Raw genomic sequence first — 11965 nt, 5'->3', positions numbered from 1 at the left:
TATTTGGTTTACGTGGCAACATTGCCTGGTTAAAAATACCACGACGATAATTATTATTATAATAATTTAGTTACATTTGGTGAAGGTAGTGAAAACTCTTCCGCTGTGGCGCTCGAAGCGGGAGAGGTTTTAAAAGAAATGAATACCATCTGGCCGGGTTTTCGACTACGGGCTTTCAGAATATAATATTGGTTTTGGTCATTCTTTTCTGGTTTGCCGGCTCTGGTGTATCCCATTCGTGGCAATATAGATCTGAATCTTGATATTGTAAGGGCGGGCTTACGCCGCTTACATATGGTCATGGCTCAGCCCTGCCCTTCTGCCATTCGCTGTTTCTGGGGATACCCACGTCCTGCATTTCTTCGGTGTTTCGGTGGATGATGGATCTGCAGCACGGCTGCGCTGGCTGCAGAATCCTTCCTCGTTAGTCTGGTGTTTGCTGCGCCGCGGTGCGCATGTCAGATTTCGGCATTAAAGCCTTCATCCGGGTTACCGCTGTTCCTGTCGAGGATACGAATGGTGCCCAGACGGCCCAGCGTTATAAAATGTACATGCTATCCTTGAAAAATTTGTTAGACTTATCAGTATATGAAGCCGATTCTGCACCAGAACCAGGTTCAGTAAATTTTCGTAAAATTTACCATGGCCCTGTCCTTTCCAAAGTGCATTTTAAAAGTACTAGTAAAAAAATTTCAAAAATTTGTACTACGTAGTTAGTGCAGGTCGTCGGTTACCGTCACGACTTCAAACAGTCAGGCGACAATGTGACTCCTGCTGGTCCTGATTTTTTCTAGCACTGCATGAAATGAGAAATCGGTTAAGCGTTCAGTCGCGCAGCGTCCGCTTTTTTTGTGGTAGGTTGTGGCAAACCGCTGTCTTTGGGACTTTGGTGAAGGCGGGTTCTCCATGGAGGTGGAGATGCTGGCCCAGACATGTGTCGGCGCTGCCGCCACCGTTGACCGCATCGTCTGGCGCAACTGTCGCTTTCGCGGTATTGGCGGCAAACATAGCGAGTGCACTATGGTGCATGACGTCACAGCGATCCACGGGACGCTGTTGGAGATGCAGACGGAGTTGTATGCGCTGGTCGAGCGGAATTTGTCGTGGAAGAAACACTGGATCCCGCTGAGTGGCTCCGGCTTGATGCAGTGGATTGCCAACGAAGCGCGAACCGACGAAATATCTTTCACTAGCGCCAAAGTTAAACAGGTAGGAATTGTTATTTAAATTCTGAATAACGTCAGAATTCGCGCAGAGTTTGGGGCTTCGTAATTTATTACTTACTTCTCCAGATTTTGAAAACCTATCAAGCCAACGATCCCCGTGTAACGAATCGCTACCGTTGGAAGTTTAACTGGGCCGCCGAAGAGCTGTTTGATTTAGAAATGACTTCGCTGTCCACTCTGACGTTGTGGGTACTTACCTTGGCCATGCTGTACCGATTCCAGCGGAATGAGTGACCGTTTCAACTGCGTTTGATGCTTGATAAGCGACAGAGTGAAGCAAGCTAAGATTTTGTTGCAACTACATATATAAAAGCTTTGAATATAGCAAGTTGACTTCTTAATCAACTGCATCCAGTTCGCGCTTTGATAAGACTGTGCAATTGACTACTAAATAAGGTTATTAATGTAATCCATTAATGGCTAATTAACCAAAAAAATTAGGGTAGCGCATTTAATACAGCCTTTTGTTAAGGCTGTATTAAATGCCAGACGTTTAATTGTAAAACCATCACTTCAACAAATTTCAAAAAACAATTGCAAAATATTTAAATGTTGGAAGAATTAACAATCATTCGCATATCGGATTTGGAAGTAGAAGAGAAACTGGTGCTGAAACAGCAGCATTTAAATAAGAAGCAAAAGCAAAAATATTTCCTATAAGTTTTCGTGATCCGGTAGTGTGCCCACTGCCCATCCCGCACACAGCGCTTCCTCTTTGTATCTGAATGGAAATCCTCTGCCGGCAAAATTCTTTCGCGTGGCGTTGTGTCATCCTGTGGCGACTGCGATATGGTGTCCTGCTTTATCAACTGCAGGTTCTTGGCTCCGCCTCTTCAAGGTCCATAAAAAAGCATTTCAAAGTTGCGGCCATAAAGTTGTATCTCGGCTGAAGCTACGCGTACTTTGCAGTCTTTCTCGTTTCGGAAGCCGGTAACGCGTGGATCCGGTATCCAGATTCGGGTGTCGACATGGCTTTTAAATGCGCGACTTCGACGTCAATGACAGCGAACAGCAGAAAGGTTTGAGAGGGCGCGTAAGGTAAGTTTGGTAACCGCGGCATCTTAAGCTTTTAGAATACTGCGGACGGATTCAACTGGGATAGTGTAAAATTAGAAAAGCAATAAGAAAAACAAAAGCTTATTAAACTGATCGCTTGTAGCCGGCAGGAAGGTGGACGGGTGATGGTGGATCTTCAATGAAGGTCATCCACCTTTCTGCAAAGGTCATCCACCTTTCTCATCCACCTTTTTGTAAAGGTCATCCACCTTTCTCATCCACCTTTTGTAAAGATTATCCACCTTTCTGCAAAGTCATCCACCTTTCTGTCGATTGTCGAACATATGTATCTACTTTCTTTCAGCTTATTCATTACAACAGTTTTTTAGTAATTGCTACCCTTTCTGGTAAACAACTCTCGTATCAATATGACTAAATTATTCTAGCAGTCGTACACACCATTTCTGCCAAGCTGTTTCTGGTAGTCACTAATCTACAGTCGGCGTCCTGGTGTGTCTCTGAAGACATTTAGGTATGAAATTTGGAATACCATTTCCGGTCACAATGCGTGCGCTGACCGGCCGCAGACCGGCCGTGGCCATAGTGTATGGTCTGTCTTGTACCATGTGCTGGGCTGCACCTATCCGGAAAATGCTTCTCATTGCGCATTGGCAGAACGGAGCGTGGCTCTTCGAGATGAAGGCGAAAATACAGCAGCGTCCTCGTACTGGTTGCCGTGTTCGCGCAACTTACGTATAGAAAATGTTTTTGCAAACTTTTTTGCACAAGACTCCTTGCATCACGAACAGTTCAATTCTGGACCACGGACAGCAAGGCAAACTAAGTGGGAACACTGCAGCACTTTAAGTGAGTGTTGTTATGGTAGTCCACCTTTCTATTAAGGTCATCCACCTTTCTCTAAAGGTCATCCACCTTTCTGCCGACGGTAATCCACCTTTCTCTAAAGGTCATAATTATTTCTGTCTTGGGTTATTTACGTTCTAAGCAGTGCATCCAGTTTTAGCTTCGACCATCTAACGGTAAATGCGCGGAAATGCTTGCTTGTAATGCAGTCGTGCAACGCTTTTGTAAGCCATTCATTTACTGATGACAGAAGATCTGATATTCGCTAATAACGGCGCCAAATATCTTGAAAAATGTCTGTTAATTGCGCATGATTGAAGTGCTGTACAGGAAGTCCAGCAGGAATGGTTCGCGGTGGAAAGCTACATGCAGGCTTTGCAAAGCTGAAAAATAATGATATTCTCCTAACTGAATTTGCTGTTCGAAGTGAATGATGATTGCCAATTCCGTTTTCTTTGTGCCTGCTCTTTCTTCTGTGACCTCTGTAACTTAATTATCGCTGTTTCGTTACTTAACCGTACCCAACAATTTTTCTTGAGCAATTTTATATAGAAACAATTTCGGTGCCATTTTAACGAATGTGCCTAGTTCAGTGCAGAGTCTAATACTATTTAAAAATAATCAGTATCTTGTGCAAGATTTCGTCAGTTAATGAATTAAGTACTTCCAACATCGTTAGATGACTCAAACAACCATATTTCGCCGCATTTATCGGTTGCTGAACGAAGGAAAAGGTAAATACAGTTATATCGAACAAAAATAACCTAAGACAGAAAGGTTGATGACCTTTGCAGAAAGGTGGATGACCTTTGCAGAAAGGTGGATGACCTTTGCAGAATGTTGAATGAACTCTGAAGAAAGGATTATTAGCATGACAACACTCGGTGTTAGGTGTACAACTTCCGCACATGAGTTTGCTTTGCTGTTTGTGCTCCAGAACTGAATGTTCGTGATACTAGTAAAATCAATCCTAGTGCACAAAAGTTTGCAAAAGTGTTACTGACAAACTGTATAAGTTGCGCGAACACGGCAACTCAAACGAAGACCTTGCCGTATTTTCACCTTCAACTCGAAAAGCTGCGCTCGGTTTTGCTAGTGCTTAGTTAGGTGCATGTTCTTGATGGTTGGAACATCAATAATATACAGCATATGGTAACTAGTAGTAGCCATACTGTAGGGTGTGATTTGTATTACCTATATACAATACAAGTCACACCCTACAGCATGGCTACGGCTGCTCCCAGCATATTATGGCGGGAACTGGTATTGGTATGGTAGAATAAGTCTAAATGCACACCATGAAGCTGACTTTGGATCAGTCAATAGCGGATTCCATAAACCGCTTGGTAGAAAAGGTGTATACGAGCGATAGAAAGATTTTAATCATATTGGTACGAGAGTTACAAGTATTTACCAGATTGGGTGGAAATGACTGGAAAATCAATTGCTCTAATTAATCTTTATACAAAATATAAGAAAGCGGACAGTTAACATAGTCGACTAACAGGTGGGTTACCTTCGGCAGAACGTTGGATGACTTGCAGAAAGGTGGATAACCTTTACTAAAAGGTGGATGAGAAAGGTGGATGATATATAAAAATGGTGGACGAGAAAGGTGGATGACCTTTGCAGAAAGGTGGATGACCTTCATTGAAGATCCACCATCCACCCGTCCACCTTTCTGCCGGCTACAATCGCTTACACTCATTTTTATCCTGTACATCCGGCCGACACCCAGGAAAACAATTACAAATTTTAAATTTACGACTAATACGGTTTTAGCATCCCCGCTGGGCTCGGCCCTTGAATCATTTTACTGCGTATTTTTATCAACTGCTTAAGAAATCCAAAAGTCCACAGTATTATCTAATCTATAGAATATCGAATAATTCGAAGCTGTGGTCAATGCATAATATTATACAAACTCCACAAACTGACAACAATTTTTTTCCTGCGGCTCTCCGATTGATTTAAAAGCATTCAGTTACTTACAAACTTTATTAAAATTTATCAAGGTACTTAGAACACACTTAACACAGTATAAAGAGCAAAGAACAATTCTCATGGCAACCGACATTGCGAATTGTTGTTGGTTATCTCAAGTTATATACTGCAGTCTCGTCTGTTGCTACGTATTGCGCCTCGTATTTTAGCATACCTTTGGAGTAAATTCTTTTTCACCCGCACATATGAAAGTGGGCGGTAAAGAAAGCCCAGGCGCAACACGGAGCGTTAAACAGGTTCCGCGTCCGAAGTAATAAAATTCTAACAATCTGAGAGTTTATTATAGCTCCAGCATGCCGGCAATGGCGACCGATAAAGGATAATTCTGATATACACCACGTTCGTATGCCTTGGTACCAGGCTCGGTATCTATATGTAGCTTTTCACACAATACCCTATCTAGTCAAATACTAATGAGCCCAGATTGACAATAGACAAGCGATATGGCTAAGTTCGTCCAGTATACCTTCCGATAAAAACGCAGCGCTCGTATAGAAACATGACCTGCTTTACGATAGGTTTCCAGTGTAGTAAAAGTGTGGGAAAGATAATAAAAGAAGTGCGTCGTCGTTGGATATTTTGAAGGATTATCAGAACGGAGTTCAACTCACCCTACAGATCGAAGTCGAACTCCGAGCATGATGGACGTCAGGGATACAGGTTGCCCCTTTTCTTGCGACGCTGAAAATGCCTACAGATTCTGGATTGATGAAGTGGAAAAAGTCTGCACGACAGCGGTACTCAAGAAACAAAGCGATATCGTGGACAAAAGTTATGCCTATTTGGTGCGTTAAAACGAGTAGAGTATACTGTATAGCAGACAGCGTTTGTATGCAAACACGGTACGCGGTAGACCTGTACCATTTTGCGGCGTCTAATCCACTACCTGGTTTTTCTACAGCAAGCAAGACACAAAGAAATAAAGCTGTTAATGGATCGTTTATCGGGTGATCGGGGTAAGCAGAGTAACAATCGACAAAATATATTTTCCCCGAATAAGTTTGGAAGCAAAATATCGATGGGAATTCGCTGCTGAATTATAACTCGATGGGCGCAATAGGCACGACCCACCTCAGTCCGACGGAGTCTTTGGGAACGCGGCAAAATAGCTCCTCTAATCCCGACGGCACATGCTCATCGGGGGCGTCAAACATTGCTACTTTAAGGTGATAACACAAAGTGACGGTGCATCGGCAAATTTTTGAATTTAAAATATGCGATATTTTTGTGCTATTGAGTATTGAGTCATTCAGAAAACGCTGCTGTATTCATGTACGAGAAATGCTACAGTGACTCAGAAATGCTACAGTGCAGTTGCCAACGCATCAAGACTTGGTATTACGTATTAACGATGTGTTGCAGTCGACATATTTCGGTCGCTGCAAGTAACCGGTCTTGGAGGCAGCAGGATAACGGCAACCCGGAGGATCAGGTTCGTGACAAAAATCACCAAAGTTAGGTTTACGTTTAACTGCTATAAAAATCAGGTACAGGCGCTGCATACAACCTTGACACCACCGTTCGCTCCAAATAGGTACCACCTTTTTACCACCTTTGGCTTCTAATTCTCCATTTTGCACACCACCTTTGACTCCGCATACCACCATAAATTTTTTAGGCTTTAAAAAAATAATAGATTAGAGATGTTGTACGATATTTCATAAACGTTGAAGGCTAAGAAACGTACGAGTAAAAGATTTTGTGTTACCTGATCAAATTGCGGTAAAAACAGGGATATAGGCGCACAGGGAGTGGTACTGCATCGCAGCCTCGACTCTAAGCTAACTGACCAAGCCAAGGTAGAACTTTGGAAGTTTTACGGCTGAAATGAGCCAGACGAGCAGCTGCGGGTCCGATACGAGAATGCGCAGAATAAAAAAAGGTTGTTAGTAGTTACTCCTGACCATTTACTGTGGACTTTAGAATGCTTTGAGAAAAAAACGGCTTCCATAAAAAAGACGCCCTGGACGACGAACGGGTCGAGAGAACTGCGAAGCGAATCTGGGATTTGATTCCGCTGTTATGCGACATTGCGCGAAATGCAGCGCGTTGATAAAGATTAGCTACGCAAGCTGATCATTCAATCATTCCAGATGTCTAAATTAGATTTAAATGGATAGAAATTTGAAAATATTATTTATATCAGAAAAAGGTGGTATGCGGAGTCGAAAGTGGTGTGCAAAAGGTTGTCGGTATTAACAAAGGTATTAGGAGCCAAAGATGGTAAAAAGTGGTATGAGGAGCCTTCACCTAAAATTCGTTTAGGCTGATTCTATAGCAACAGAAATGTCATTATAAAAGGGTTTAGCTGAACTTCCGGTACTGTGGTCTTAGATAGGACGTGAAGAAGAAGAACAATTTGTGGAGACATTAAATTTTGACGATATGAACTTGAAACCGGCATTGCTGCTTGGCATCTTGGATTGCGGATTTTTTAAACCATATCCACTGCAGCAGCGAGTGCTAACATCATTTCTACAAGGTATTTGTGACTTGGTTTACAGTCGACCTATTTTAAGACTTAGACTTGCAACGTTGAACGTCGCTCGCTCTTTCAATGAACTGATAGAAGCTGAATTATATACTGTCTTACTTATTTACTGCAGGTCGTGATGTGGTAGTGCAAAGTCCCAATCGGACCGGCAAAAAGACAACCTTTGCGCTGACTGTCCTCCAAAACATCGATGCCAGCAATTCAGAGTGTCAAGCCTTAATCCTTGTACCATTCAAAGAATCAGCGCAAGAAGTCCGTACTGTAGTCAAAAGGAAGTAGATAATTGCGTATCCCCATTTATACTCGGTGTGCTTATTCCAGGTTCAAAGAGTGATACAGACAGTGGGAAAATTTACGGAAGCGAAATGCCATGTAAGTGTTGGCGGGACAAACATTATCAACGACATGATGGGACTGAACCGAGGTCGACATATTGTCGTGGGAACGACCGGTCGCATCTGTGATATGATATCACGACGATCGCTAAGTAAGCCGTTGTTACATTGCAACTGAAAAGGCATGTATTTTAAGAGCAAGAGCTAACAAAGTACAACATTTTATCTGTAGGAACACACGATATTAAAACGTTTGTGATGAATGATGCCGATGAACTTCTGATGCGGGGCCTATCCGATCAAATGTATGAGATCTTGAAGAACTTACCGGAAAGAGTTCAGGTTTGTTCTTTGGTTATGCTTGAAAAATGCGTTAAAAAAACTCTTGCTTTTTACTGGGTTGCAGATGGTGGTGGCAGCCAAGACAATATCCTCTAAAGTTTTCGGGTTGATGAGGCATTTCATGCGCGATCCGGTTCGTTTAACGATCGAAGCCGGTGTGGAAGAAGAGAAACCGGACTTAAGTGGAGTTCGACAATTTTTCGTAACGGTGGACATAAAGGCACGTAACAAATTCTGTAACCAGACCATAGAATATCACTTTCATATTTCAACTCTTCTCTGCTAGCAAACCTTATGCTACATATATCATATCGTGTAAGGACACCATGTTGCAGTAATAACACTCTGCGCGCGGATACTGAAAAACTTCCGAGCTTACATGTGAATTCAGGTTTCCGGTGACCCTTGTACGAAAAGCATAGCTTTCCTAATAAGGAAAGTCGAAGTAGTCTAATAACGGTACATAATTTCAGGAGCAGAAACTACGTAAGCTGTGTGATTTGCTGACTGACATTAGAGCGGAGCAGAGCGTTATATTTTGCAATACCCGCGACGAGGTCGATATCCTGGTCCGACAACTAAGACAACCCACAGTTGCCGGAATAGTAAGCCTGATTACAGTACCCTCGTTCATATTTCCTGAAAAGCGAACCACGATACGTATCGCTTTAGCATGGCCACATGCATCAGAACGACCGGGATGCAGTTTTCGAACGGTTTCACAATGGCGCTTTCCCCGTCCTGGTAACGACCGAGCGTTAAGCGCTCATCGTATTTGAACGGAAGGTGAATCTGGTGGTCAACTATGATCTCCCAGGTGACCGTGACAAATACATTCACCGGTAAGCGCCGTTTTCCTTACAATACTTTATAGTAAAGTTTTTATTATGCGCTTTGTACAAATATACGGGACAACAGCATTCATCCACTTCTTTACAACACCATTTACGTATTTACAGGATTGGCTTTGGCGGCCGGGACGGTAAGGAGCGAAAGGGATGTGTCATCAACTTTGTGACGACAGATGATTTGGCTTTTGTGAAGGACCTCGAGCGATACTATGGCACAAAAATTGAAGAGTTGCCCGACGATGTAGCTGAACTTCTTGGATAAAATAGCACAAACTATTGAAAAATTTATTGTTACATTTCATATGCTAGTCTACACTGCTTGCGTCATGTTAGGGTAAGGAAAAAGCAAAGCAAAAGTCATTTCCTAGTTGAAGTGCAAATTCCGACTTCGCTTTACTGGAACATAGTAGTGAAATTTGGAGACTTCCGGCGGCGTTTTTCCGTAACTGCAATTTGAGCGTAGCACAAATTTTCCAGTTGGTCCTGGAGGAAATCAAACAACAGTATGGCAGGATGAAAAACAAAAGGCCCATCGTACTCCTCGCTCATGGTGGTGTATCTGAGCTCCCATTCCGAAGGAGCTGACAGGCCCATACATACTGGTTCTGAACACAAGCAGGATCCTCTAGAAGAAGTGGTGCGACTCATGTAGCTGATCAGGAGCATTATCGTGCACAAACCCCAACAACCATTTACCATTACCATGGTTGATCAGAACCGTATTGGCCACACTGAGTTCGTGCTTGTGGATGTTCGAAGAAAAATGTACTAACATTTTGCTAAAATACGTCTGTTCGGTTGAAACTATGATCTAAAGGGGTGCGTGTACAGATCACACCTCAGATGGCTACCTGAAGCTTTACTCGATAATAACGGCCAGTCGACCACTGGTCTTTCTCTTGGAGTCTCTCAATTACAGCTCATCGGTCTTCACCACACACTTGCAAGCTACTACCTTCACTCTGTCTGGTCTATTGTGAACTTCCTTGATAATTGTGCTGACTCTTGACAAATCCATTTCGACAAAAGACAAATCCATTATCTCTGTAGCAGGGGAAAATACACTTATTACGGTCTCGGCTAATGCAAAGTGATATGAACAGAATTATTTCACCCCTTGCTGCCCGTCCACTGTTCTCGGGCTAGCTGTACGTACATGAAATCAGTCCGGATAGAGAAATAGGCAGCTGCGTTGCCCGCCTTCTGGCTCCACACAGCACTTGGTACAGCGCAGCATCGACAAGCATGGACAGCACCATAACAGCATGGACTGCAGCCACAGATTCGGAACAGCTTTTATTTATAAGCAAGCATTACGATCATCGTTATTACGATGAATAAAAATCGTCGCTACATACGTACGATAGTGTTTCTCATGTTTGTTATTTCTTTATTTTCTATAGACTACAGAAAGCGCATTCCGAGCCATAATTTCACTGCAACGGCAAAAGAACTGTACATGGTTTGCCAAGAAAATGCGCACCAGTAGAATCCGATCGTCTGATTGTTCCGACCCGCCGTCTTCGTGTGAGATTCATCCTGGCACCGATATCTATCACTGGAACGCGGTGGATGTGGAAAACTCCGACGGAATTCTCGAGCGCGGTCTGGTTATCGAAACCGTCTCCGGCGGTCTGCTCGTGGATTTCGAAGCAGAAGGTCGGCGCTCGTCGAACACCAAAAGGCGCTGTACTGCCTCAGTTCGCAGCAGAAGAGTTTCGCTCCCGCCCGCGACTGGGACAAGGAGTATAACGGCCGCTGAGACACCCTGATTCGCCGGCTACCTTCGAGGTCCTCGCCAGAACGACCGCCGACCGCCCGTGGACGTGGTACCCGGCGGTGTTCCTGGTGCGCCGGATTCTGTGGGATAAATACGCCCTTATCCGAATTAATATGGATGGAAGTGTCGTGACCAAATTTGTTAGCCCCCGGGTTGTGCGGCTTCGGCGCCCGGAGAGGCAGGTGTGCACTGTCGTACCGGATGATTATATTACGCTGAGTGTAAACTCCCGGCGGAGTTTTAGCGGGACAATCCGCGGAGCCGGCGCTGTGTCGTTTGTGGGCGGAAGAGCTGATGGGGTACGCCTCCATGGCATACGCCACGTGCGTGCGGAATGAGAACCTCATATATCTGCAGAATAACGCGAGGCACCCAACGCCAGTATCAGCAGATAAGCTAGTACGAATCTACCGGTATGCTAAATTTGAACTGATAAGTATATATACGTAAGTATGCATTATAGTACTATACTATACACATTCCGATGGTAACTGTTGAAGGTTCGAAAATAATTTTAGAACTTCAGTTTTTTTATTATTTTTAAAACTGTGTAATTTTCCCCTCTAAGATGCCCCTGTCTTCCGGCAGGCGTCGCTGCTCAAGTATTAAACTGCGCGCTGGGAGGAAGTGCGTTAGGGCTGATAAGGCATATGACTATTTCTTATTTAAATCATGTACGAAGCTGTATATTAATACTGTAGCCGCTAGATGAAGTGGCTCCACTGTTAGATCCGACCGCTGCCTGCCTCTGGCCGGGCATTGAGCACGAGCCTTCCCCACCGAGAGGCGCACACTTTGCTTTCGATAAACTGTTGCCTGCCCCTGCCAGGCACCCCAAAACCACAACAAACCAGGTTTATAAATTGAAAACTGTCAGTGCTCTGACATTATGCTCTTACAATAATTATTGTACCTTGCTAAAAAATAATAAAACTCAGTAAAACATGTAGAACGTCAGCATCAGAGTCAAAATTGTTTGAAACCAAAACAATTCTGCACGGAGCAATGTGCGTATATTGGGCTTGCATTTTCCCGTATACCAGACTCTGTGGAGCCACTTCATCTAGCGGCTA

The 11965-nt window shown here is 43.7% G+C and overlaps 1 protein-coding gene and 2 long non-coding RNA genes across 3 annotated transcripts; all 3 read left to right on the top strand.

Moving 5' to 3' along the window:
* The first annotated feature begins 385 nt into the window (after positions 1 to 385).
* LOC129586067 (uncharacterized) lies at positions 386 to 2266 on the top strand. Its single transcript, XR_008690097.1, has 3 exons — positions 386 to 1209; positions 1293 to 2064; positions 2136 to 2266. It is a non-coding gene; the product is annotated as an uncharacterized LOC129586067 (long non-coding RNA).
* Positions 2267 to 5612: 3346 nt separating this feature from the next.
* LOC129586066 (uncharacterized) lies at positions 5613 to 7059 on the top strand. The gene is made up of 4 exons (XR_008690096.1): positions 5613 to 5875; positions 5992 to 6046; positions 6151 to 6256; positions 6453 to 7059. It is a non-coding gene; the product is annotated as an uncharacterized LOC129586066 (long non-coding RNA).
* A 386-nt stretch (positions 7060 to 7445) lies between these two features.
* On the top strand, positions 7446 to 9695 carry LOC129586086 (uncharacterized). The gene is made up of 8 exons (XM_055479091.1): positions 7446 to 7572; positions 7697 to 7836; positions 7906 to 8071; positions 8152 to 8261; positions 8326 to 8481; positions 8735 to 8866; positions 8934 to 9103; positions 9221 to 9695. The coding sequence occupies exons 1-7, from the start codon at positions 7476 to 7478 to the stop codon at positions 9021 to 9023; spliced, it is 891 nt and encodes a 296-aa protein (XP_055335066.1). The 5' UTR covers positions 7446 to 7475; the 3' UTR covers positions 9024 to 9103; positions 9221 to 9695.
* Positions 9696 to 11965: the final 2270 nt, after the last annotated feature.

This window comes from Paramacrobiotus metropolitanus, unplaced genomic scaffold (genome assembly GCF_019649055.1).
Source record: "Paramacrobiotus metropolitanus isolate TYO unplaced genomic scaffold, Prichtersi_v1.0 Parri_scaffold0000019, whole genome shotgun sequence".
In the NCBI taxonomy this organism is placed as follows: Eukaryota; Metazoa; Tardigrada; class Eutardigrada; order Parachela; family Macrobiotidae; genus Paramacrobiotus; species Paramacrobiotus metropolitanus.
The sequence above is the reverse complement of the archived record's forward strand: the minus strand, read 5'-3'. Positions and strand labels throughout refer to the sequence as shown.